This window comes from Aythya marila (assembly GCF_965140915.1).
Source record: "Aythya marila genome assembly, chromosome: 2".
NCBI classification, from domain to species: domain Eukaryota; kingdom Metazoa; phylum Chordata; class Aves; order Anseriformes; family Anatidae; genus Aythya; species Aythya marila.
This window is the reverse complement of record NC_139043.1, coordinates 152,979,987-153,003,689: the sequence shown is the minus strand read 5'-3', so window position 1 is coordinate 153,003,689 and position 23,703 is coordinate 152,979,987. Positions and strand designations below refer to the sequence as shown.

The 23,703-nt window shown below is 42.1% G+C and overlaps 2 protein-coding genes across 3 annotated transcripts in view; one reads left to right on the top strand and one right to left on the bottom strand.

Annotated features, from left to right (window-relative positions):
* Positions 1–1,749: 1,749 nt before the first annotated feature.
* CHRAC1 (chromatin accessibility complex subunit 1) lies at positions 1,750–4,680 on the bottom strand (the record flags this gene model as incomplete). Its single annotated transcript, XM_082752367.1, has 3 exons — positions 1,750–2,684; positions 3,535–3,661; positions 4,540–4,680. The coding sequence occupies 3 exons, from the start codon at positions 4,678–4,680 to the stop codon at positions 2,539–2,541; spliced, it is 414 nt and encodes a 137-aa protein (XP_082608493.1). The 3' UTR covers positions 1,750–2,538.
* Positions 4,681–8,287: 3,607 nt separating this feature from the next.
* TRAPPC9 (trafficking protein particle complex subunit 9) overlaps positions 8,288–23,703 on the top strand; it is a 453,151-nt gene continuing 437,735 nt past the window's right edge. The window contains exons 1-6 of one of the 2 annotated variants that reach the window (XM_082754767.1): positions 8,288–8,309; positions 9,139–9,739; positions 17,762–17,907; positions 19,168–19,296; positions 21,834–21,860; positions 23,273–23,394. In XM_082754767.1, the coding sequence (XP_082610893.1) occupies positions 9,156–9,739; positions 17,762–17,907; positions 19,168–19,296; positions 21,834–21,860; positions 23,273–23,394 (1,008 nt within the window). In that variant the 5' untranslated portion in view covers positions 8,288–8,309; positions 9,139–9,155. The remainder of the gene's footprint in view (positions 8,310–9,138; positions 9,740–17,761; positions 17,908–19,167; positions 19,297–21,833; positions 21,861–23,272; positions 23,395–23,703) is intronic. The other variant, XM_082754768.1, reaches the window with a different exon arrangement.

Genomic DNA, 23,703 nt, shown 5'->3' with positions numbered 1-23,703 from the left:
GCTATATTTTCTAAAGCCTCTACTCATCCTTTAATATGCTGCAGATAAATTATCAGCATGGTTGCACTTTCTCAGTAATAATGTATGCCCTGCAATTGGCTCGAGATAAGGACTTTAGTTTTTTAACAAAACCGATAGTACTTTGGGCAGAAGGTAATATTTATATAGGTACCTCAAGAAAAAATAAATAAAAAAAAAAAAGAGCCTGAATATGCTGCATTTTGTTCCTTTCACATTTTTCATGTAGCATTTGTTTGCTTTTAATTTTTTGTATTTTTATTTTTTAGTAGATTTCTAGCTACCTGTTTTGCTTCGGGGGACCCCGGTAGCATTTTTTTAGAGCGGTGTTTTCTGTCGAGCTCGTAGGGTGTAGCGTCCGTCCTTGGTTTCATGCAGGAGCTCGGGGGGGGGGGGGTTGCCCTGCATCGTGTACGCAACGGGGAGGGGGGGGACCACGAGGAAATTCGCTTTCCGTAGACTTCAGGAAAAGGATTTTATCCCCCGAAAACAGACAATAGGTGTTCCTAGCTTGTACCGCTTTCGGGACTCTTTTCTCAAGTAGGGTTGGGGAGAGGGGCAGCGTGTTGGGAAAAAGCCAAAGGGACCAAACTTCCCCTGTTGGTCGAAGTTTTGGGGGGGCCGAGCTGCCCGAATTCAGGCTTGGTGAGCATCGGGCCCTGGCACGGAGCAGGATCCCACCAGAGGTTCTTCCACCTCTGCCTTTCCCAGCCAGGGGAACCCGAAAAACGTGCAAAGAGGGGGAATTGCTGTTGAGAACCATTGAAGGAAGCTTCAAAGGTTGTGAAGTGGAGCATTTATTGTCGTGTTTTTAAGCTTCGGTGGGTCCTTTTCCAAGTTTGTTTTACAGCTTGCAAGGTAAAATAGTTTTGCACTACTTTTGCAATAAACTCATGAAAAAAACCTAACAGTTTCTGTTCTGGTTTCTTACTGTATATATACAACTAATACTAAAGATCTAGCATAGTGTTTCTCACCTCAAAACATAAGACTCGTAACAAGCTCAGAATGCTGTAATTCCTGACAAAATAATGATGTGAATGATATTTTATAAAGTTATTTTGTATGGTGTCAATTTTGTTTTGCCTCATAGTATGTCAATAAAATAAAATTCCTCATCTTTACGGGCTTGTTTGCTGTCTTTTCTTTGATTTGTTTTTTTCCAGTTACTTGTGCACTGTGAAATATAAAACTATCGATTGCTGCAGTCTGTAGCTCAGATAAAAGTCCTGATGGCAGAACCAAGGTGATGTCCTCTGTCAAATCATGATTCAGGTTTAAATGTGCTGGTTTTGGGCTGTTTTTTGTGAAAAATACAGCTGCCAGCACACAGCCCTCTGTGCTGAGGCTGTTTCGGAGCTCTCCATACCCCCCATCGTGGCCCACCTGAGGTAAATGTGGCTCTTTAAGACAACTCAGGTATTTTTTGGGGTTCCCTAGTGATACATCTCATCGCCCTCTACCTAGTTCATGCTGTAGAATGACCATTCTGGTTTGTTCCAGGCTTTGATCTTTTAGAGTAAGAACATTTCTTTTGTGGCTCAGCAGCTTGACTCTTCTGCCAGGCTCTTATCTCAGCTGTCTAAACCCCCGTTTTGCACTCTTTGTGCCCTTACTTTTCCTTTCTGGAAGGAAGGAGGGTGAGCACACAAGGATTGTACATTACTCATACATACAACAGAAGCTGGAAAGAACCATAGAAAGCTTCTGCATCAACTGTCACTTTTCATAAAAAAAAAATGTTTATTTCAAAGTCGCATATAAAGTTGTACACAGGAAAGTTACCTTTATAGTGTAAAAAAAAATAATACTCCAGCTCTCACTTAAATGGTGAATGGTTCACTCAACAACCCACCTTTACCAGGCCTCAAACAATGCGCATTTCGTCAGACACCACAGACACACTGCAGATGTGGAGAGCTGGGTACAGAGCAAGGTTCTCCATGTACATATTTACATTGTTTTCTAACGTTATCTATTTTGTTACCACCACAGCCACCGAACCACACCAGCTCTCAGAAGGGCTCTCATCCTCTCCCTGTTTCTGCACGGGGACACCCCCGGGGGCTGCGTTCCAGTTTTACGCAACACTTTTCAGAGAAGGCCAGGACAGCAGACAGTAAGATGCTGTGTAAAACACCTCCCCTCCCCTCATTTTCCCACTCTGAGGAGAAAGAAACCAGGGTAGAGCCCCCTCCTAGAGAGCTGAAACAGCTTTTGGACTGAAAGCTGCCCTGAAGGACTTGTAAATTTGGTAAGGATTGTCTGAAGAAGTCCCATTGCGAATCACCTCAGTGAGTGATGTCAGATTTACGTGAGCACTGCTCTCCCCACCGAATTTTCCGAGGGAAGAATTCCATTCTTCAGCAAGGACCAAAGTTCAATTTCTTTTCAACTTCTTAAAGCAAAAGCAAATGGCTCAGTATATAAATATATCCAGCTTCTGGAATCTCAGTCACAAAAATAACATCCTTTATACAACAGAGAACGGACCGGCTACGAAGTAGCTCTCCTCTAGCCTTAAGATCCAACATCTTCACCCACAGCTTCATCTTCATCATCTTCCTCCTCATCCTCCTCTTCGCCTTCCCCCACTTCTCCGTCTCGCTTCTCTTTTTCGAGCATTTTTAGGTATTTGCTAGCTAGGATCTTCTTTGGCAGGATATCTGGAAGGCAGAATTGCTTCTGTTAGAGTCAGTTTGAAACTTCAGTTGGCTCATTCGTAATGTTGCATTCATACCACTACTGAAACACCCTAAAAAAGGCTTTTTTTGATTGTTTTACATTATTATTTAATAACCAGATTAATTAGTCTGACAGGTATAATAAAATCAGTCTATACAGCTGTACTAAAAGAAGGGAATTACCCACATGTAGCACAAGGAATGTTATTTATTTGATGTAAAATGGAGTGCTCAGCCACCTCTGATGGATTCAGTAGGACAATGATCTTATTTATGTCCTATAAAAACAGGTTGTCTCCATTCAGGACAATAAAAAGGGCCCTGAGAAAGCCCAGCCTAACAATGCCTCATTCTCACTTCATATCCTATGCTGATAACTTTTCTGAGCCAATTGTTACAACAAAATTACAAGTTTGAAGCGTGCACACGCGTGTATACCTTGTATATACAGATTAAAACAGGGAGAGGAAGCATACGATGAATCACTTCGAGAAACAGGACTCACCGATTTAAAGGTATAATTTGTGAGCCATGTAATTTGTACCCAAGACGTGCACTGATCTTGTTTTATAGGCTGAGCGCTTTCAAATGGAGTTGTGGAAGGCTTATGGCAATATGCTGAGCACTAATTAGCCATGTATAAATTGGAAACACCACAAAAATCTCTATTGCCAAAGAAGGGTTGTCAGTGACGCAGCTTATGAGTTCCATTTTAACGTTATATAAAAGATTAACAACCAAGCAGGAGGGTTGTGCTCTCACTGAGTTGTTTTATGAGGGCAAGGCTTCATTTTTTCCAGTTTGATTGGATTTACTGTCACTCCATAGATACCTGCAAGGAACTGGAAGGTTTCACACTCTTCTGCAGTATGAGACAAGTCACTGTAAGTCAGAGCATTCTTTTCCTTGCCTCGGCCGTGTTTGTAGGAGTACGATGCCAAATATTGGACAAAAAGCTCCTAAAGAGTTAAAGCAAATAGTAAGAATTCAGATACAGAGCTGGCAGCAGTTCTCTTTAATCCCCAAAGGCAAAACCACCACATTTAACTGTACATATACAGGGCACCCTGTGCAGAGACCCACTCCTTTGAGAAGGGCTTGATACACTTCAGAAAGTCAGGATATGGACTCACAGAATCATTAAGGTTGGAAAAGAACTCTAAGATCATCTGGTCCAACCATCATTGTATCACCAATATCACCACTGAACCACATCCCTAAGCACCAGGCCCAACCTCTCCTCAAACACCCCCAGGGACGGTGACTCCACCACCTCCCTGGGCAACCCGTCCCAGTGCCTGACTGCTCTTGCTGAGCAGAAATGTCTCCTCATTTCCAACCTGAACCTCCCCTGGCACAACTTGAGGCCATTCCCTCGGGTCCTATCACTGGTTACCCGTGAGAAGAGGCCGACCCCCAGCTCCCCACACCTTCCTTTCAGGCAGAGAGCAATGAGGTCTCCCCTGAGCCTCCTCTTTAGACTGAACACCCCCAGTTCCTCACAGGACTTGTGCTCCAGGCCCTTCCCTATCTTTGTAGCCCTTCTCTGGCCACTTTCCAGGGCCTCGATGTCCTTCTTGTAGTGAGGGGCCCAAACTGATCCCAGCACTCGAGGTGCGGCCTCATCAGAGCAGAGCACAGGGGGGCGATCACCTCCCTGCTCCTGCTGCCTGCACTATGAGCTCCCCCAAAGCTAATTAGACCCTGCTGACCGGGCAGGAGGCAGCAGCAGCCCCCAGAGCCCCGGGGCTGACCCCGAGCCGCCCCTCAGCGCCTCGCCTCATGGAGGAGGAGGAGCAGCGGGCCCGGGAGAGCACAGAGAGGGAGCAGCCGGTACCGTGGCCTTGGCGGTGAGGAAGAGCGCGTCCTGGTTGATGCTGGAGACCTCCGGGGAGCTCTTCATGATCACTCGGATGCGGGACAGGGGCAGCGACACCAGCCGGTGCTCCCCACCGCCGCCGCTCAACCTGGCCGCCATCTTATGCCCGCCCCGGCCGGCCCGCCGAAGAAATGGGCGGCCGCCGCCGCGCGGCCCGCTGGGAGTTGTAGTTTCCCGCGGGCAGCGGGGGAGCGGCGCGGCGCCGGCAGCGGGCGCCGGCGGGACTACAACTCCCGTGAGGCCGCGCTGCTCTGCCCGCCCGCTCGCCGGGCGGCGGGAGGACTACAATTCCCGTGGTGCACCGCGGGCTGCCCGCGGCGCTGCGGAGATGGCGGCGCCTCGCTGAGGCGGCCCGGGAATGGCGGACACCCCCGCGGCTCCCTCAGCGCTTTGGGCGGGTTGCTCCGGGCCTAAACTGGCCACAGCACGGGCAGGGGCAGCCCCAGAACTTCCCCTTTATCAACTTCCCCTTGTGGGCCGCAATACAAGCGTGGGGAAGTTGTGTTTAATGGCAAATAGGCTCATCCTGTGTGTAACCCAATTACAGGCCGGTGGCTACAGAGTTATTAACTTAAACCGTAATTACAAGCCGCTAAACACCTCTTTAGCTGCTGGTGTACGGTGGTAGGGAATGCTGTCTGGTGATCCCAACACCTGTCAGAGCTACGTTGGGGTGCGGAGGGCACCCAGACTCCACTACCTCATTATGGGGCAGTGGCTTAATTAATATTATTAACACGTTCCCCACATGCACAGCATTCACCCTTATTTTTCCTGAGTGACCCGAAAGTTCTGTTTCTGATGCCATTGGAGCCAGGAGTCCCCATGGAAAAGAGCTGCTGTGCTCCCACTGAGTGGCAGAGCACTTGGTTTCATTAACGGCTTTAATTAAGGGTTTCCAGCGTGCCTCACAATTGTTTTTCCTGGTCGTTTGTGGTGAGAAATCTGCAAAGACCACTAATTTGATCTCTACTTAGCATGGGAGGGATCCGTGGGAGCTTGTCCATAGCATGCAGTAACAGTTCACGTTACAGAAAGGGATGCACCTGCAAAGTATCACATGAAATGGAAAATTCAGGGGATTTTTTAACTCAGTATTATGAGCTGATAGAGAATTTGGCAAATACACAAGGACAGGGCTTTCATACAGATGACACTGGATTATTAATGGAAGGGAGCACCTTCAGCAGCTGCCAGCACCTCGGATGTGCTTCTTGGCACTGGTTCCAGCACTACTGTGTCTGGAGACAACTTTTACAGCTACTCAGTACTGACACTCAAAATCCCTTAGACTGCATAATTACTTTGAGGTTACAGCTTTGGTGAGGCTACTCTGTAACTTATACCTGAAGTGAAGCATAATGTACAGGGATGCTATATGGGCATCCAGCAGGCTCGGTTCCTTTGATCCTTATCGTCTTGTGACATCTTGTGGAAACAGCTGACATTACTGTGACAGTGAATTTCTTACAAATACTAGTGGGCTGCCCACGGGCAGCAGCTCTTCAGGAACTGCTCCCACACGGCTCCCACGGGGTCCATCCCCCAGGAGCAAACTGCTCCAGCACGGGTCCCCCACGGGTGGGTGGCAGCTCCTCCCAGACCCCCTGCTCCTGCGTGGGCTCCTCTCCACGGGCTGCAGCTCCAGCCCGGGGCTTGCTCCTGAATGTAATCTGGAGAAAGTGTCTGTTCCCTAGATTACTAAGAGAAATTAGAGTACTGTTAGAGAAAGAGCAGGAGGTTGAGGCAATTCTAGCTGCACTGAAGATCTTCCAGTTACTCTAGAGAGAATATGACAGACTGTAAATTGTTTGGCAGAGCCAAAACAAAACAAAACAAACCCACCAACCAACCAACCCAAAACCCAAAGGATAAATTTTCTTTATTAAAAAAAATAAAAATCTATGCACATTTAAGAAGATAATAGAATATAATAGACTAATGATAGATAATAGATTTGTAATTATTTATGCTCTGTAATCACACACACACACAAAAGATTATAGAAATTCACCATTATTGTATAAAGAACAGCGGATAAGTGCTGGACTGAGGAAACATCTGCCTGTATCAGCAACCAAGGGAAGGAGCTGAAGTCAGTCTGACAAAGCAGAAACACAAGATGTGGATGAGTAGCTGGCACAGGCAATAAATATAAGTTTATATTAAAAGAAAGAGATGTTTAGCACTAGATGCATACTGTCACAGAGGAAAACAGCTTCTGTAGTAGTGCTCTCTAAACTTGAAGCACAAATATGAAATACAATACAAAACAATACAAAAGCTGCATTTACAAACAATGCAAACAGACAAGTTCTTGATGAAGCAGCAGTACTGTCTTGTACAAGGCAAAAGAAGTATTCTGAAGGGATTTGACGAAATGTTACACAGTAAGAAAATGAAGGTTGTGTTGTTCAAAATGCAAGATTAAGTCTGAGCAGTTGGTAAATTAAATGCTAATCCACAAATGCAAGCAGAAAATAACTGGACTGACAATGGTCATAGGATATATACATATTCATATAAATATACGAAATAAAACTTCCAGACGAGGAGTATGGTTACTGAGTGTTTATTTCTCTCCCCACAGCTGTAGGTTACCAATGTGCAAACAAGTTTGTAACATGTGCCTTGTGTTTTCACATGGCTCTGTAAATCTAATAAATGCCGTGCATTTTAAACAGAGGCATCCAGCTGACAGCTCTGTTTCTTTTTAGTGGAGGCTTCTGACCTGTCAATGAGAAGTATGTTGCTTACCAGGTTATTAAAGTAATTATTCTCCTACAATGGGTTAAGACCTGTTCATTTATCTACTTTTATATTTAATAATTATGTGTTGGAGGTAGGTTTGTGATTGAGTGACCCTTCCCAGACACTTTAATCTTTTCCCAGCAAGACACCTGTAACAAGGTCTCCTTAATAGTGAGCTTTGAGGGAGCTCGCTCTTAATTGCCAGCTCAAAGCTGATATTCTATATTATCCCCAAAATATTTGTGTAGGAACTAGTTTTAAAATTGTACATTTTAGGGAATTTGAAGACTTACACTTTTTAAACACAGAGGTAACACAACACATTTTCTTCAGTCTTCTTTTTGGGAAGAGTGCACTGCTTCCATTAATTGTCTGTGACATGACAATGTTCTTTGGGTTGCTCTCCTGAGGAATTTCCCCATATCAACAGTGAATGCTTTATCAGATCACTTCAGTAATAGGTCTCTTAATTGAGTATCACAATTAAGTTGATTATCAGGGTTCTGGATTACAGAAAATCCCTCAGGGTGCAGTCACACATAGCGGACCTCAAATGGGAAGAGATATAAATTCAGAGGCTTGGCACCACCTGAGACATTTCAGTCTGGAGACCAATTTGGGAAGGGAAAGCCGGTATTTGGGGCCAGAGGTGCCAAGTGGCGGGGAACTCCCATCACCCTTGCCCATAGTGGAAAACAGACGATTCACTGGGTTCACTGGGACGGGTTGCCCAGGGAGGTGGTGGAGTCCCCATCCATGGGGGTGTTCGAGGAAAGGTTGGACGTGGTGCTTGGGGTGACATTGGTGGTAGGGGGATCATCCTACAGGAGAGACGGGGCTGAGGCACCGGGGCTGAGGCGCCGCCACCTTCCCGCCCAGCGCTCGGCGCCTGCGCCGCCCTGCCCGGCCGGAGGCGGCCATTGCCGTCAGTTCCGTGCCGGCGGCAGGAGGCGGCGGGGGCGGCTCCCGGCCCGGCTGTGAGTGCCCCCCCCCTCTCCTTCCCCCCCCTAAATCTCCTCAGCGCGGTGCCCCCCTCACAGAGCCGGCAGCTCCTCGGCTCCCCCCCCGTCACGCTCTCAACCTCCAAAAAAAAACCAAAACACCACCACAAAACCTGCTTTCCGCCATCTGTTTTGCCTCAAAAGTCTTTGCTTTCTTTGTGGGGGGTCAGCCTGCTGCTTGGTTTTGGGGTGTGTGGGGGGTGCTCGGGGGTACAAAGGGGTTTGGGAGCCCCCCACACCCCGCAGCTGGGGCTTTGGGGCTTGTAAATGTTTCCGTGCTGAGGCAGAACTGATGGTGTGGTGCCCCCTTCTTGTGAGAGCTTTGAGAAAATGCTGATTTTGCTTCCTTCACCCAAATGTAGGAGTTGGGAGCTGATTGTCCACAGCCCGGACCGTGTGAGGGCAGTGCCAGGTTGCCTCATCCCCACCTGGGCCATCCCCACGCAGCTTCCACCTTCCAGGCAATTATTCCCTGTGTTTTTTCTCCTTGGTGTGAGGCTGGAGACCGAGGCCAGGAGAAAGCTGTGTGGAGGTGGTGGTGGGTCAGGAAACATTTAATCAGCTGCCCTGAGCACGATGTTGGCTTGTGCACCACGTAGCTGCACCGTGAACGGGACAGGAGAACACAGCCAGGTGGAAAAAAACCCACAAGTATTTATTTAAAGCACAAGGAATGAACAAGTATATCTTTAAAGTCATGCACAGGGTGCAGAAGTGCTTAGGAGCAAAGTCCCGGTCTCATTCGGCAGCCGCGCGTGCTTCTGAATGTTAAAAGAAATAATGCACTTTTATTTTCTTCTCCTAGCCTGCAGTTGATGCAAAATGAGCGTTCCTGACTACATGCAGTGTGCCGAGGATCACCAGACTCTCCTGGTTGTGGTTCAGCCGGTCGGCATCGTACCCGAAGAGAGCTTTTTTAGGATCTACAAGCGAATTTCGGCCGTGAGTCAAGTAAACGTGCGCGACTCGCAGCGCGTGTTGTACATCCGATACAGGCACCATTATCCCCCCGAGAACAACGAATGGGGGGATTTTCAGACCCACCGGAAAGTTGTGGGCTTGATAACCATCACAGACTGCTCTTCTGCAAAGGACTGGCCTCAGACTTTCGAAAAATTCCATCTCCAAAAGGAGATGTACGGTTCCACGCTCTACGATTCCCGCTTGTTTGTCTTTGGCCTGCAAGGAGAGATTGCAGAGCAGCCCCGCACGGATGTGGCGTTTTATCCTAGTTATGATGAATGTGAAACCGTGGAGAAGAGAATAGAAGATTTTATTGAATCCCTCTTCATTGTGCTGGAGTCTAAGCGGCTTGACAGAGCCACTGATAAGTCCGGAGACAAGATCCCGCTGCTCTGTGTTCCCTTTGAGAAGAAGGATTTTGTAGGTCTGGACACAGACAGTAGGTAAGCAGCTATTTTTGGCAGCTTGCAGGTCTTGAAAAATCTATGCGGCAAGTGCTAGCCTCTAGAATAAGCCCATTAGAAAAAACAAAGCCTGCTTTTTTACCACAAAGGTCGTGCCCCTATCTTCATGTGTATTTCTGATGTAGTTTAAGAGAATTTAATTAGTAGTCGGACTGTATTTGATGCTGTGAGTTTATATATATATAAATAAATTTACTTTATGAGGCAAGTCAAGTAGCAGGAAGTATTCACAGGAGAGGTTTGGTGGATTTCACTGTAATGAGACTTTTTGCTTGAAAGATTCAAATGGCTTATAGACATACGGTGTTAATAAACAAATTCAATTAACATCAATTGAAGTAATTTGATGTTATGTTGAGGAGTAGTACACTAATCCTGATTTTTTTTTTTCTAAGCTTCTGTTGTCTTTTTCATCCCACGAAATAGTGACCTTTTATTCTGGTGTCTGGGTTCAGTGCCTTTCCTTGTCTTTTTAATTATTTGATGTTCTTGACCCATCTTGTTTTGCTACTGTTCCCTTTTGTTTTGTCAGTTGCTTTTTGTAATTTTTATTTTTTATTTTTCCTCCTCGCGTTGCATCTTCCCTTCCTAACCATGTGCACACTGAGCTTTCAGCATTGAGAGTTAAACATTTCTGGTGTTAGGAATTGGCAATTGTGGCCTTTTAGCTTTTCGACAGGTGCAAAGCCTGCTTGACTGTGCTGCTTGAACTCCAATGCACCATCCTTTGGTCCTGCAGAAGATAGGAGTGTGGAAGTCCTATCAAAACACATAGAGTGCATGAAAATAACATCTTTCATGTCCATCTCGTACAGCTAGGGATGCCAGTAGAGGTTCTTGCATGTGGAAGCTAAGAGGCATCCAGGCTGGGCTGCCAGGAGCTGTACAGGCACGTTCACAAAGCTTCCTGATCATGCTCATCAGGTCTGCCTGGGTAATTAATCCCAGCCTTAGAATTTCTGTGTGAGAATGGGATAGACTAGAAGAAAGTGTTCAAAGTTTCTAAATAGTTAGAATTAAAAGTATTAAATTATCCCTGCTTGCTCTTTGCTTGTGTGCAGCTGAACTTACTCTGTCCTGAGTGTGCTGGTTAGCTCCTGCAGCACTCTGCTTTCGTGGGCAGGAGAATTTATTTTACTGTTATTTTTTTTTTTTTTTTAATGTTCTGTGGGCAGAAAACTATGAGTTTTAGCCCCAAAATCTTTGCCTTAATTTCCAAATTAATTACGTTGATCGTGTCTTTTAAGTAGCATGCTTCCATGTGGTACTTTGGAAATCAATTCCTTGTTCACAGCCATTATTTCTTAGGAGCAGGGGGTGTGTGAAGCCAGTGGCCAAATTATTCCTGTGAGGTTCTGACTAGGTGGGGAGCTCAGTAACAGGCAGGATGTTTACCCCTACCTGCCCAAGAGCTTACTTTATGCTGTTGAGCTGAAAACTTGCTGCAGATCTGTGTTGTACCTGAATTCTATACTTTTAAGTGCTTGCTGTGCTTTGCTGTTCAGAGAAAAGGTGATCAATATTCTAGTTTTTCCTTCTTTGGTTTGGCAGTAAGAGCATTTTTCAGCTTTTCTTTTGCTGTGGAGTTTATTTATATATAAATAGGGCAAGCAAGCTGAATAAAGAGATCCTTCCAATCAGTTTTTTAGTGTTTTGTGAGACTGAGGAATGTAAGGAGATCCAAAATCCCAGGACTTTTTGAAAAGCTTTTGAATTTTGTAACAGAAAGAAGAAATCTATTCCCAAGTAAAGATCAGTGTGTGGTGTGCATGAGCTGCTCTGCACTGGCACCTTTCATGTAGCAGGACAAATCTCAGCTTCTGCGTTCCTAACAGAAATTGAGGACCAAGGAGAGTTTTTGAACTAAGACCGGTTTATTAAAGTAACCTGCACTTTCAAGTGTAGCTCAAATGTGAAATGCTGGCATATTTCATTTTATTTCTTGGGTTGCAATAAAGTGCTTTTAAGTGAAACAGCTTTTGTGAGAACAGGTGAAAATTGTTAGAGGTTTAGAGATAAAGATTGTCCCTCTGTTTTCATCCTCTTTTTACTCTACTTATCCTGGCCTAACCAGTTGGTGTGTAACTGGTTAAAAACAACACCATCACAAATATTCTTTATTAAACTGATGGAAGCTAGCTTATAACACAGAGAACATGTTTTGCTGCTGTAGCTGAAGATGCCTGCTTAGAGTTTTCCTGCAACATCTAAATTTAAAGGTGAATTTTCCGGTGTATAGCGAAGGTCTCGTTAGAGCTAGAGCACAGCTGTAACACCCAGCTAACGAATGGGGCTGGTATATGGAGGGAAAGTACATTGAGAAGTTACAAGGGACATATTAATTAAGATTGCATGGTTTGAAAACAAATTAAAATGACTGGAGCTTTTTAGTCTCTTAAAGTAGACTCTCCTCCAGCAATTTAGTGTGAAATATTAAGGTTAATACTAACGAGTGGGACTAGATAGATAGGATTGATGCTCTCTGTTGCTCAGTTGGGTGACTAGCATTAATATCAGTATCTAATTTACATAATAAATGCAACATTGTCAGCTTGTTTTAAGAAGCAGAGTTCATCAATTAAGAACCTGGGTTATTATGCTGAACTTCAAATAATTGTCCAAAAAAGGGGAGCTGGCCTTTGTCTTCTGCAAGGTGCACGAGACAACATGCCCGGGCTTTGTACTGTGACTATAACACCCAGAAAAAGTCTGTGTGGCTTGTGTAGGATCTGTTTTTTGGTTGGGATTAAGTCCTAAGAAGTCTTGAAGAAAGCTTGTCCTGTTATATAAAAGCTGCAGGAGCGGGAGGCAGAAATAGGTTTAATTCCTGGAGCAGCCAGCCAGCCAGCAGGTCATCTTGGCAAAGCTGTTGATTTTTCCAGTGTGTGTTTCCTCATCTGTAAATTAGGTGAAGTATTTGGTCTTGGAGCTACTAAGGATAAGTGTAAAAGTTTCTGAAATTGGATGTACCTGGTAGTTGTTTGTAAAGGTCGGGAGACCCATCAAAGAGAATGGAACTGCAATTTCTCGTGGTGATACCAGAGTCCTAGAAGCTCCAGGCTGGGAAACACTCGTCAGAAACACCAGAAAACATCTCTTTAATTTTCCTATTATATTTCTGTTTTCAGCTAACAAATGAAACATGCTCATTTTAATGTATTTTATATCGGTTTGTGTCTTAGGACCTTTTTTATTTCCTACTGGTAAGGCTTTCACGTAACACTACTGAGTGGGGAGGAAGCAGGGGTTTACAGATGTGCATTTCTCTGTACTGTAGCGGATGGGATTTGTTCACTGATTTGCCAACCTCTGTGATATCTCAGGATGTGTATGTGGCTGTTAATTTTCTTTCTGTTCTCTGTCTTTCTAATTTTTGTTCTGTTCCTTTCTTTTTTTTTCCCTCCTTCTCTCATACTGCCCTGTGAGTTTGTTATTGGGTCTAAAAAGGTAGGCTGTGATTGCGTCTGTTTAAAAGTAGTTAGCTTTCCTCCATGAACCGCCTTTCCACTCTGCATTCATTGCATAGTTTAGCGTTGCTTTTTTCTATTTGTTTTTTTTTTTTCAGTACACACAAAAATAATTGCTGCCTGGAGCCTCACTACCGTGCTTGACACTTTTGGGCACACTTGGCAATTATCTTTTGGTAGCGATGTTGAGTTTTTTTGTAGGGCACACATGATTTGCTTAGGCGGCTGCTGGCCTCTGGAACTTGCTTTCTTTTTTAAGCTCCAAAGCCATGAAGCTGTTGCTGCCCGTGTTTCGTTTCTAGATTGAAAAGTCCTGGCAGATGATGAAATGCTGTAGCTGTCCTTTAAGTCCAGACACTGGTATGATCGGTGAAGTCTCTAGTTTTGCATGCTAAGCGGGGTCGGATGGAAATTTTCGTTGAAGCATTCTGCATGAATTTTGCAAATTCATTTTGCATGTTTCTCGTTCTTAAATTCAGCCCTTTACGAAATGTGGAGGATTCAGAAAGTCCTTCAAACTTGTTGCTGGATGGTTTGTAGTGAAAATAAATTATGTCTTGAAGTATTTTACTCTGCCTTTTGCATAAAATGATGCTGGTAGCCTAGAAAAGAGTTGAGGATGTTGTATCCTATATAGCAAGTGAAGTAGAAAGGGACATGAGTAGGGCTTTCTGGGTCCCAGAACAGGTTCACTGCCTCCAGCTTGAAGCAGCAGTCATGGTTACTGGTGCTGATGGTGGGCAATATTATTCTGAAGAGCACATAAAGAGCGTGTTAGGTAACAGCTTAGCACAACCAAGCAACTTCAGAGAAGAAGAATTTAAATTTTGTAGTATTTTTTTGTATTAATTCGATTTTGTGTTGAGGAGAGGATCTTCGGGAGATGGGTTGGCTGCCTGCATGCTGCAGGATCCCACATACAGCCCTACACGATGTGGTGTTACCTTCTCTGAGGGTATTTCTGAGTGCGTGACGCGCTCCAGAAGAGCTTTTGGGGTGTTTGGGTGAGCCATGGGTGTGTCTGGGGTGAGATTTCATGTCCTAAATTCTCCTTTAGAGGAAGAAAAGAGAAACGGCTCTTAGCAGCAGGGTGCAACAAGGACCTGGCCTTGCAAAAATTGCTGTCCTGTTGTAGAAAAAGTACCAATTCTTGCGTGTCAACTTCCTGTCATCGAGTAGGGTCAATGGTGGAGAGCCAAAATAATTAACCAAAGCTCTGATCAAAATTAAATTGGAGAGAAAATATCCATAAGCTTTCAGCTTTGTGGCCTGATTCTGCAGGTGAAGCTGTGAAGCAAAGCCAGCTAAACATTAAAATGAATAATCAGAATGTTATGCTGGGATAAATATGCATCTATAGTTTGTTTTTTCAATTAAATTTGCAATCCAATACGGTTTGAAGAAATTATCAATCAGTCTCATTATGCTTTTAATGACTCGATGTTGTAGACCTGGAATTTCTAACCAAGCTTCCCAAATACCAACGGAGCTGAGTTTTACTCTCTGTGGAGAGTGGGTTTAGTTTCAATGAAATCTTTGCCTTCTATCTTTTTTGGATGCCCTAAATTAAAAAAAATGGTCAGAAATCCTCGTGTTTGATTGTGAGAGCTAAATGTAGTTGAATGAATTTGAATTTTTAATAAATAGTAGTATATTTCTTCATCATTGGGAATAAATTATCTTTTTTTTTTTTTGTTTATAAACAGGAAATCTTCCTAAAAGGGGAATGTTTTGAATGAGCAATGCTCGCTGACACCCAAGTTTTACTGTAATGAATAGATGTGTTCACGTTTTGAATATATTGGAGTATATAAATATATGTGTATGTATAATATATATAAAATCTCAGCAAAATTAGGGATTGGTTAGGAAGAGCTGTTGGTGAAGGAGTGCTGTTGAAATAATTTGGGTATTAGGCTCTGATTGAGGAGTCTGGAAATATCCCTTTTGCTGTCTGACTCCTATTTATGAAGTTAATAGTAGACAAGCTAGAAAATTTGGAAAAAAACAATACACCTTAAAACCTACAGTTTTGAGAGAACAGGGAGTGTAGTTTGTCCATAAAAACACAGAATACTTGAAAATATAGGGGGAGGAAATCAGAAGTGTTAGCATCTTGGAAAGGAAATGTAGCTCTAGAAGGAAACTGTTTCTTAATTCCACTACTTGTTTTGTGTTAAAACTTAAAAGTGATGTAACACTTCACTTTTTTTGATGTAACCAGTAAAACCTGACACTAATCAGGGTTGTATAGCAGAGTGTAAATTGTTTACAAGGTTACAAAGCACATTTTTGGCCACCTTGTTTTTCTATCACCTAAAGCTCAGGCTGACATCTTGCTAAGGTTAGAAAAAGTAAAAGATAAATACTTCAATTCCTTGATGTATTTGAAAGATAAAGAGCAGCTGTTGTATTTAGTTTCATCTAATGTCACCTCCACATCAGTTGTGAACATGATGTGATAGATGAGAAAAGTGGGACCGTACATTTATATTGAGTTAATTTGGAACATTTTATTTGGAGAGGAGCAATAGGAGACAGACTTCTTGCCTCCTTTTAAAATTTCCATGTTTTTTTCTAAACAATGACACTGTTTCTGACTGTTTTTCTGTTTAATTTTTATATGGACAGTGCATGTGTCCGAATATCTTCTCTTTTTAGATTGGTGTCCTCCATCCATCCATCCAAATCAGTTACTCTCTCTTTGTCCTCTTGAACTTCTTTTCTTTTTGAACCAGCTACAAGGAGTAAGACATTGCTTGATGGCTGAACGCAGGATCTACCCTTAGCACTTGATGGCTGTCTTTGATGTTAAACCAAAAAACACACCCAAACCCTCAAAACAAAACCCCAGTAATGTGTGATTGTTCTTATTGTACCCATTTCTTCTAGCCTTTATGCCTTAAAATCTGAAGGATAGAAATTAATATGCCTCTTAGCCCTTTCCTTAGGCTTCATATATTCTTCCTTTTACTTTTTTCACGCGTCAGGCTTCATAAAAACAGCAGTGTTGAAATTGCAGTGAGAGATTATCTTAGTCAGTCAGTAATTCAGCTCTGGGAAGCTCTGTGTGGCAGGGAAGCACCACCTCGAGCCCCATTTCATCGCCTGGTTGTGACATTTCCTCGTATTTCAAGTGTGCTTTAGGGTAGGAGAGAGAATGGATGTTACCTGTTTGGTTTTTGTTTCAAGTCGCTAGATAGGTTCACATATGCTAGGAAATTTTGTAAAAAAAAAAAAAAAAAAAAAAAAAAAAAAGATATTCTGATATTCTGCTGGTTGTTTTTTAAATGAAAAAAGCCTAATTGCAACTATCACAAGCTAAAAACCTCAAGCTATGACAGGCAGTCTGAGGTGGTCGTGTAGTTTTGGAAACCCTTGTCGTCCAGATTCTTTGGCAATCCTTCACGTATATAGAAAAGTGACATCTACAAGAATTCTTTTAATTAAAGCTTCAGTCTCAGATAACTTTATTTTATTTTAGTCTAAACAACAAAAGAAAATCTTGGTGTGAAGTCTGGAACATCAAATATACCATGTGTGTGTAGGTATTTATATCTCCACATACTTGGAAGGCATTGTTAGAAGGATACACAATTGCAGTAACGTAGATAAAATAATAAATTGCCTAAGCTGAGGTTTGGTTCTTTAAGAAAATGAGGTGAGGTTGAGCAAGGCTCTTCTGGCTAGGGAATACTTCTGCAGAAGGGGAGATCTGAAGCATTGCTGATGAACTTGAGAGTAGTGTTGGCCTAAGCCACGACTGATCTCTCCTGTCTTAAGAAGGAAGAAGGTGCTTTGGAAGTATTGTGTCTTACATTGCAGCTGTTACCTTGCTTTAGATGCAACTTAAAATAAACATAAATAAAGAAAAAAGTAAGGTTAGTGTCTTTATCATGCTGATTGATGTCCCGATTCCTTTCTAGTTCCACCTTGGCTGTTGGTTTCATTTGGGAAAGGAAAGGAAAGGAAAGAAACTGTATTGCTGGTGCTGTCTCAGCTTTTATTCAAAAAAAATAAAAAAGGAGTAGCAAGAGAAACCCAGTCAGTGCTTGCCTGAAGTGACAGTGGTTTTGTTGGGTCTGTAAGTGTGGAGTAGGGTAAAAATATAAAGGAGACAAAGGCATCATCAATTCTTTCACTCATCGTTGCTTTGAAAGAAAAATATTCTGTTCTTGTGACATAACATTTCTAAACAGGTCGTATTTCTTTATAAGCATAAGCAATTCTTTACTTTTTACAAGTGTGTTTTGTATTTTATTTCTTTTGTGGCACACTGAAGGGCAGTCTTTTAGCTTTATCTGACTCCATAAATTCTGTCTAGCCCAAGTTTGCATTGTTTTTTCCAACATCTTCTCAAAACGTTGGTTCTTTTACATCTGCATACTATGCTGCTTAGAATTCATACTGAATATTTGGTCAGAGAAACAGAGTAAATAAACGTTGATCTGCTGTTAAGGAGGAAAGAACATTGTCTTTACCTCAAATGGGTGTTTCTTGGAAATAACTGCAAATTGCACTTTTTATTTTGCAGACACTACAAGAAGCGTTGCCAAGGCCGGATGCGGAAGCACGTTGGGGACCTGTGTTTACAAGCTGGGATGTTGCAGGACTCCTTGGTGCACTACCACATGGCGGTGGAGCTGCTGCGGTCTGTAAATGATTTTCTGTGGCTCGGAGGTAGGATTAATTGATGATAGTGAATCAAATAGTTAGCTGCTAAAATCCAGAAAATGAAAGTACCTTCTATAACTTTCCTTCTGTGTTATGAAAAGTAGGAGCAGCTTTGGTGGCCAAAATCTGAATTTCAAGCGTGACTAAGAATTAATTCAAAATAATAATAATAAAATACAATAAAGAATGAGAAAGAAAGGTGTTTCAGAAAACCTGCAATGCAAAATGTAGTTTTGTAGTAAAGCTTTTTAAAATTGTTCTTAAGAAAAGGGCTACTTCTTAATACTTTTTTTTTTTTTTGAAAATATTTCTTTTTTCAGTGGATAGTACAGATGATTTTGAAATCTTTCCTGCAGGTATTACTGTCGACTATTAGCCGAAGGTTTTTGCCTTTACATCTACCAAAGCCACAAGTGTTTAACTTCCAGTGGTGTATCTTCCTTCTGCTTTGAACTTTCCCATTCTACTTGGAAATCCTTTTAGCTTTCTGTGTGCTTTGTGAATTACATATGAAAACTTTAACACCTTCTTCTTCTTTCCTCCTCCTCTTGCAAAAGGTTAGATGGCTCAGGATTCTTAAAGCACAAGAAAACTTCTCTACTTGTGTAGGGCATGAAGATATTTTAAGGCCCAGCTGTCGCATTATAAAATTATACTCCTAGAAATTACAATAATTGAGGTTGGGAGTGACCTCTGGAGGTCCCCTGCTCTGACCTGCTCAAAGCAGCCTGGCAGTCCAGCCCATTTTTTTATGTCCTTATTGCCCACCTCTCCACTTTGTATCTCATCAATTTGGCTATAAAAATGCTACTGGGAGACTTGTCCAAGATATACCACACGCACTGCTTTCCTTTGTCTTTTGTTTCCTTTGTGTTTTCTACTCAATAAATCGATGTTTCCTGTTCCCAGTCACCTACCTGTTCTTCGTGTGCTTGGAAATGGCTTCCAGGATTTTTAATAGCCTTGTCAGAGAGCTGAGATCGCCCTGCTTGTAGACCCCTGGTAGCTTCTTCTTGAAGATGGGTGTGATGTTTCCTTTTGTCTGTCATTAGAAACCTCCCCCTGCTCAAGGTGGTAGAGGGCAGCTCCTCAGGTGCATCACATAAAAAGGACACAGAGTATCTCAGCCTTTTCCATGGCCTTTTTCACTCCTTTCCAATTAAAACATACTTTGTATTCATGTCAATTAACTCAGCTGCATGGTACTTCACTTCTTGAAAGTGTCTCTACTAATTTGCTTTTTTTTTCTTTCCCTTTTATCTCTAGCTGCCCTCGAGGGGTTATGTTCAGCATCAGTCATCTACCATTACCCTGGTGGCACTGGAGGTAAAGTTGGATCTCGCAGGGCACAAGGAGGTTCTCTTTCTGCTGAGGCAGGCAACAGGCACAGACCAGGTAAGCACGGGATTTGGCTTTTATTCTGGGCTCTGAGCCTCAGGGCTCTGCTCCAGTTGTTGGTGCTTAGATATCCACACACAAATACACACTCCCCCCTTCACAAATACACACTCCCCCCTTATTCCTCTAGTTTTCCATGCTTCTTCCTCCTCAAATTGCTCTGTCCCTCCTTCTCCCTGCCTTTGGTCCATCCCCTGTATCTCCCATGAGAAGTCTTGCACAATCCCAAGGTATTTTTTTTCCTTTTGTCCTATAATCCACGCCCTGGTAGGCAGTAACATCCCTTTGCCTGTTCAAGTGATGTGGAGAGCAGCTCAGGAAACCCAGCGAGATGAGATAACACCCCTGGACAGCTCTGTTGACTCCAGGTTATTGGGGTTCAGCTGTCACAGTTCCTCTGTGCTCTTTTGTGACTGTGGAGTTGAGCCTTTAATTGCATAACGAACACTTCACAAATGGTGCTCAGGCTCCTGAAAGCTTCTGGGACCTGCCAGGAGAGGCTGGCTAGGGTCAGGAAAAAAAAAAAGCTGTACACAGCTGTACAGTACAGTTTGTATGTGTGTATTTACGGGCTTCCACAATGCTGAAACAAACAGAAATTAGGTTTACGTGCTGGTTTAAATATTTCTGTGTGCAGTGAGATCAAAATCAAGTCCTTGTTTAAATAAATAATAATAACAAACCAAACTCCACCCATTTTTACTCATCTGTAAATCACAATGTAGTAAACGTTTGCTTTGTATTACCTTTAATACATACTGTGTGTGTTGACACCAGATGATCTAGATAATAAAATTACCTTATTTAAGGAGAAAACACTAGCTTTGCAGGAAATATTTAGTGGTTAAAATCTGTCTGTTTGGTCCCATGACTTTTAAGTTTATTTTTTATTGCCTGCTAGGGTAAAATTTCCTGCAGTTATTAATCTTTCTCCACTTTTTAACAAATATTTAACATTATATACTGCAGTCTGTTACTGAAGTAGGTAACAAATAAGTCACAGCTATGAGAATGATTCAGTAAAATACGTTTGGGTGCATTACTACTGCTTTTGTGCAAGATGTTTTATAGCTCATAGTCCTTCTGTCACTTCACATAACCAGATTTTTCAAAGGGCTATGAACCAAACGTTAACGTCAAGAAAAACTGATTACAGACTTTTGGTTATCCCTTGCAGATGAAAGTGTTACCTTATGGCTCACTAGATATTGTTCTCTAACACTAGTTAGGATCTTTTAATGTTTTTGAGATCTGAAATGCTAACCTCTGTCTAGCCAAACAGCTGTTGCTGTGATGCGTTTTTTCCTCTACGGTTCTCCGAAAGTTTCTTTTCACTACCTTTTATTTGACCCCTCAGTGCCTTTCATTTCAAATCTCTGCAAGGCACCCCCTGGCTTATAATCTACTATATTTTAATTCATTTTTGGGGACAATAATTAATATGGAGAACTACTTCCAGTGTACCTCAGTCCAGATGCAGAAGGGCTTCCCAAATTCTAGACAAATCAAGAAATGGCATATGTGGAATTGGGCATTGAACTTGTGCCGAGTTTTGAGGGATGTAGATCTGAGAGGTACCTGGATTGCTTCCCGATGTGCCTGCCTGGAATCGCTCCTCTTCTTGTGCCTGTAGCTCAGCCTGGCCACAGCAGGGTTCCTTGGTACCATCTTCGTGCTCAGACCTGGTTGAGAGAAGCATCTTTGTCTTGAATCTTGTGGGATTTCCACCATTCTGAGACTTGAATGCCAAATTTTGGCTGGAGCACCTGGAGTGTAAAAGTCAATTTTACACTGGGAGTAGATTTTTACACCTAGAATGTAAAAGCAGATTTTGAATCTCTATTTCACCCTGAGACTGAGCAAATGAATTGAAGGGAGGTCCTTCCTCTCATGAAGCGTTGTTTTGAACTGCTTAACCCTCCGTCTTAATTTTACTGCTGTGCTTAATCAGCAAGGTGTTATCTATCTGATAATCCTCCTTCCGTGCAGCCGTCTTGTCTGATGTTTTATGAGAACAGCCTGGCTCGGTGGCTTTTCTGCCTTTACTCAGTTATTCAGAAAATGCGATGGAGTGAAATTAATGGGAATCAAAAAGGGATATGTTGGGTACAGTTCTTTGAAAATGTTATCACAGAGTATTTTGTGAACTAAAGGAGCTCAGACGGAGAGGTTTAAGCACTGCAGGACCTGAAATTAAAATACCAGAGGATTGTGACAGGAACTTGCCAACTAAAACAAGAATGGAGAAAAAGCATTTGCCTTTAAATTGTACAGTGAAAATTCTTCAATTCTTTACGTGCTTCAGAATTAATTGCAAATATACAGGATTTTTTACCTTGTTTTTTACAAAATGATATTTAACGTATTGTGACTACTTGAAGTGTAATTGGTAGTCCTTCAAAACAGGAACGATGATTCTGATACACTTTATAATTTTGTTCAAGCCTGATGATCATTATAAAACATTGTAAGAGCTTATTCTGTTGGCTTTCTTGAAGGCTGAAAAAAAAATCAATTTTTGTTCCTCCTTTTAGGGGCACAAGAAGTTCTCATTGATCCAGGTACATTATTTTCATGCATGTTTCCGAAGTATTTTCCTTTTATTACTTGCATTTGTTTTGTATTTGTATAAGTAGTGGCTGCCACTTGCCAAAAGCAGTCCTGATCCTCCTGCTTCAGGTTTTGGCTCAAAATCTTGAGGAAGCAAAGAGACTGTGAAGGGTAACCAGTACAAAATAAATGGTGTAATTCTATGATTGTGTCCCTGGAAAGTCTGATCAAGAGTGTTCCTTCCCATGAGTAGTGAGGTTTTTAAAAATTTTTCATGGTCTGAATGGTTACATTTAGCCTTACACTGTTGTGGTACTCCTTCAATCATCACAAACAAAGATTTTGCAGTTAGCTTCCATAAAACACCCTAAAGCTTTAATTGCAGGTGTTTGTGGTCTGATTCTTTTAAGGTTGACAGACGTAGAAAAAAGTTCTTTAGTGTTTGAGGATATAAATAACATATCTGAATATACAGAGCGAGTAGAAAGTATCTTTCACAATTTTTAACTGTCCATTAAAAGTTAGGTCCAGCTCTGAACCATGAAGATTCCTTTGCCATCCTAGTAAAGAAGCCTCTTGGAGAAATAAATTACTGTCTAAATTTAGGCGTGTAATCGTACAGATTAAATAACACGTAAGGAGATACAGCACCTTTCTAAACCTTTGATGGATGTTTTCAATTTTATTGTTAACCCTGCAATAAAATTGAATTCTAGAAATAAAATTTCCAGGTGCTTATTAATACCCCAGATTTCCTTGGCTTCTACTTTAGATTCTTACCCTTGTAGACATGAAAATTCTCTCTGTCTCTTTCCTTCTTTCTTATATGAGAAAAGCAATTTTGTACTATTTTACTTGAGCCTCAGGTAGTTTTCTGTTTTAACATGGAAGGCTCAGATTGGGTGGCCTTTAGTAATGCTGCTGTAACAGTTGTTTTTCTGGGATTGGACATAGGGAAGAGAAGCATTTGTCTTAAATGATTGGAGGAGGAGATCACTGTTCTAATCATCAGTTTATAGAAGAACTTGCACATTTTTTGTGTGCGTGCTTTAGAAATAAAACTTGTAAGTAAAACAAAGAAAAACTCAGATTAAATTTGCATATCCAGATGTGGCTGTGTAGTCGAATTTTAGCAGCCTAATATCTTATTCATAGCCTAAATACTCAGATACTTAAAACCTTAAAAGATTGAATAATTTGGTTATCTCCCATTTGCTGATTGGTGATTGAATCCATTTTTTTTTGTTTTCCCTCTAACATGACATAGTAAAACAGAGCTAGCTAAAAAAGGTAGGGCAGGTATTCTTTGTGTATGCCTTGGTCAAACCTACAGCATATCCTAGTGTTGTCGTCGCTGTTTTTCTTAAATATTTACTACTTGCTAGAAGTCCTCCTGCTCATTTCTTCCCCTGTCCTGTTCTAGGCGCGCTGACTTCGAATGGTATAAATGCAGATACCAGCGCTGAAATCGGACGTGCCAAGAATTGCCTGAGCCCTGAAGACATCATAGATAAATACAAAGAAGCCATCTCTTACTATGGCAAGGTAATTCTACCTAGCTCTAAAATTTCACTCAAATTCCTGTATATAATGAAGTGCTGTGTTTTTTGGTTTGAGAGCATCTTCTAAAGCATTACAGTTTTTACAAATTGCATTCCACCTGCAATAGCAAGGCACTGAGTGAAATATTCACTGTGCCTGCTTGTACCTGGAGGTTTTGGATTAATTGTCCTAAATATTTAAAGCACTCTCAAGCAGAAGTATTGAATGTTGGGGAGGTTTGTTAACTATTAGGTATGTTTATAGTTTTTATTACATACCTCAGCAACTTTATGGATGCTTTTATGCATTGTG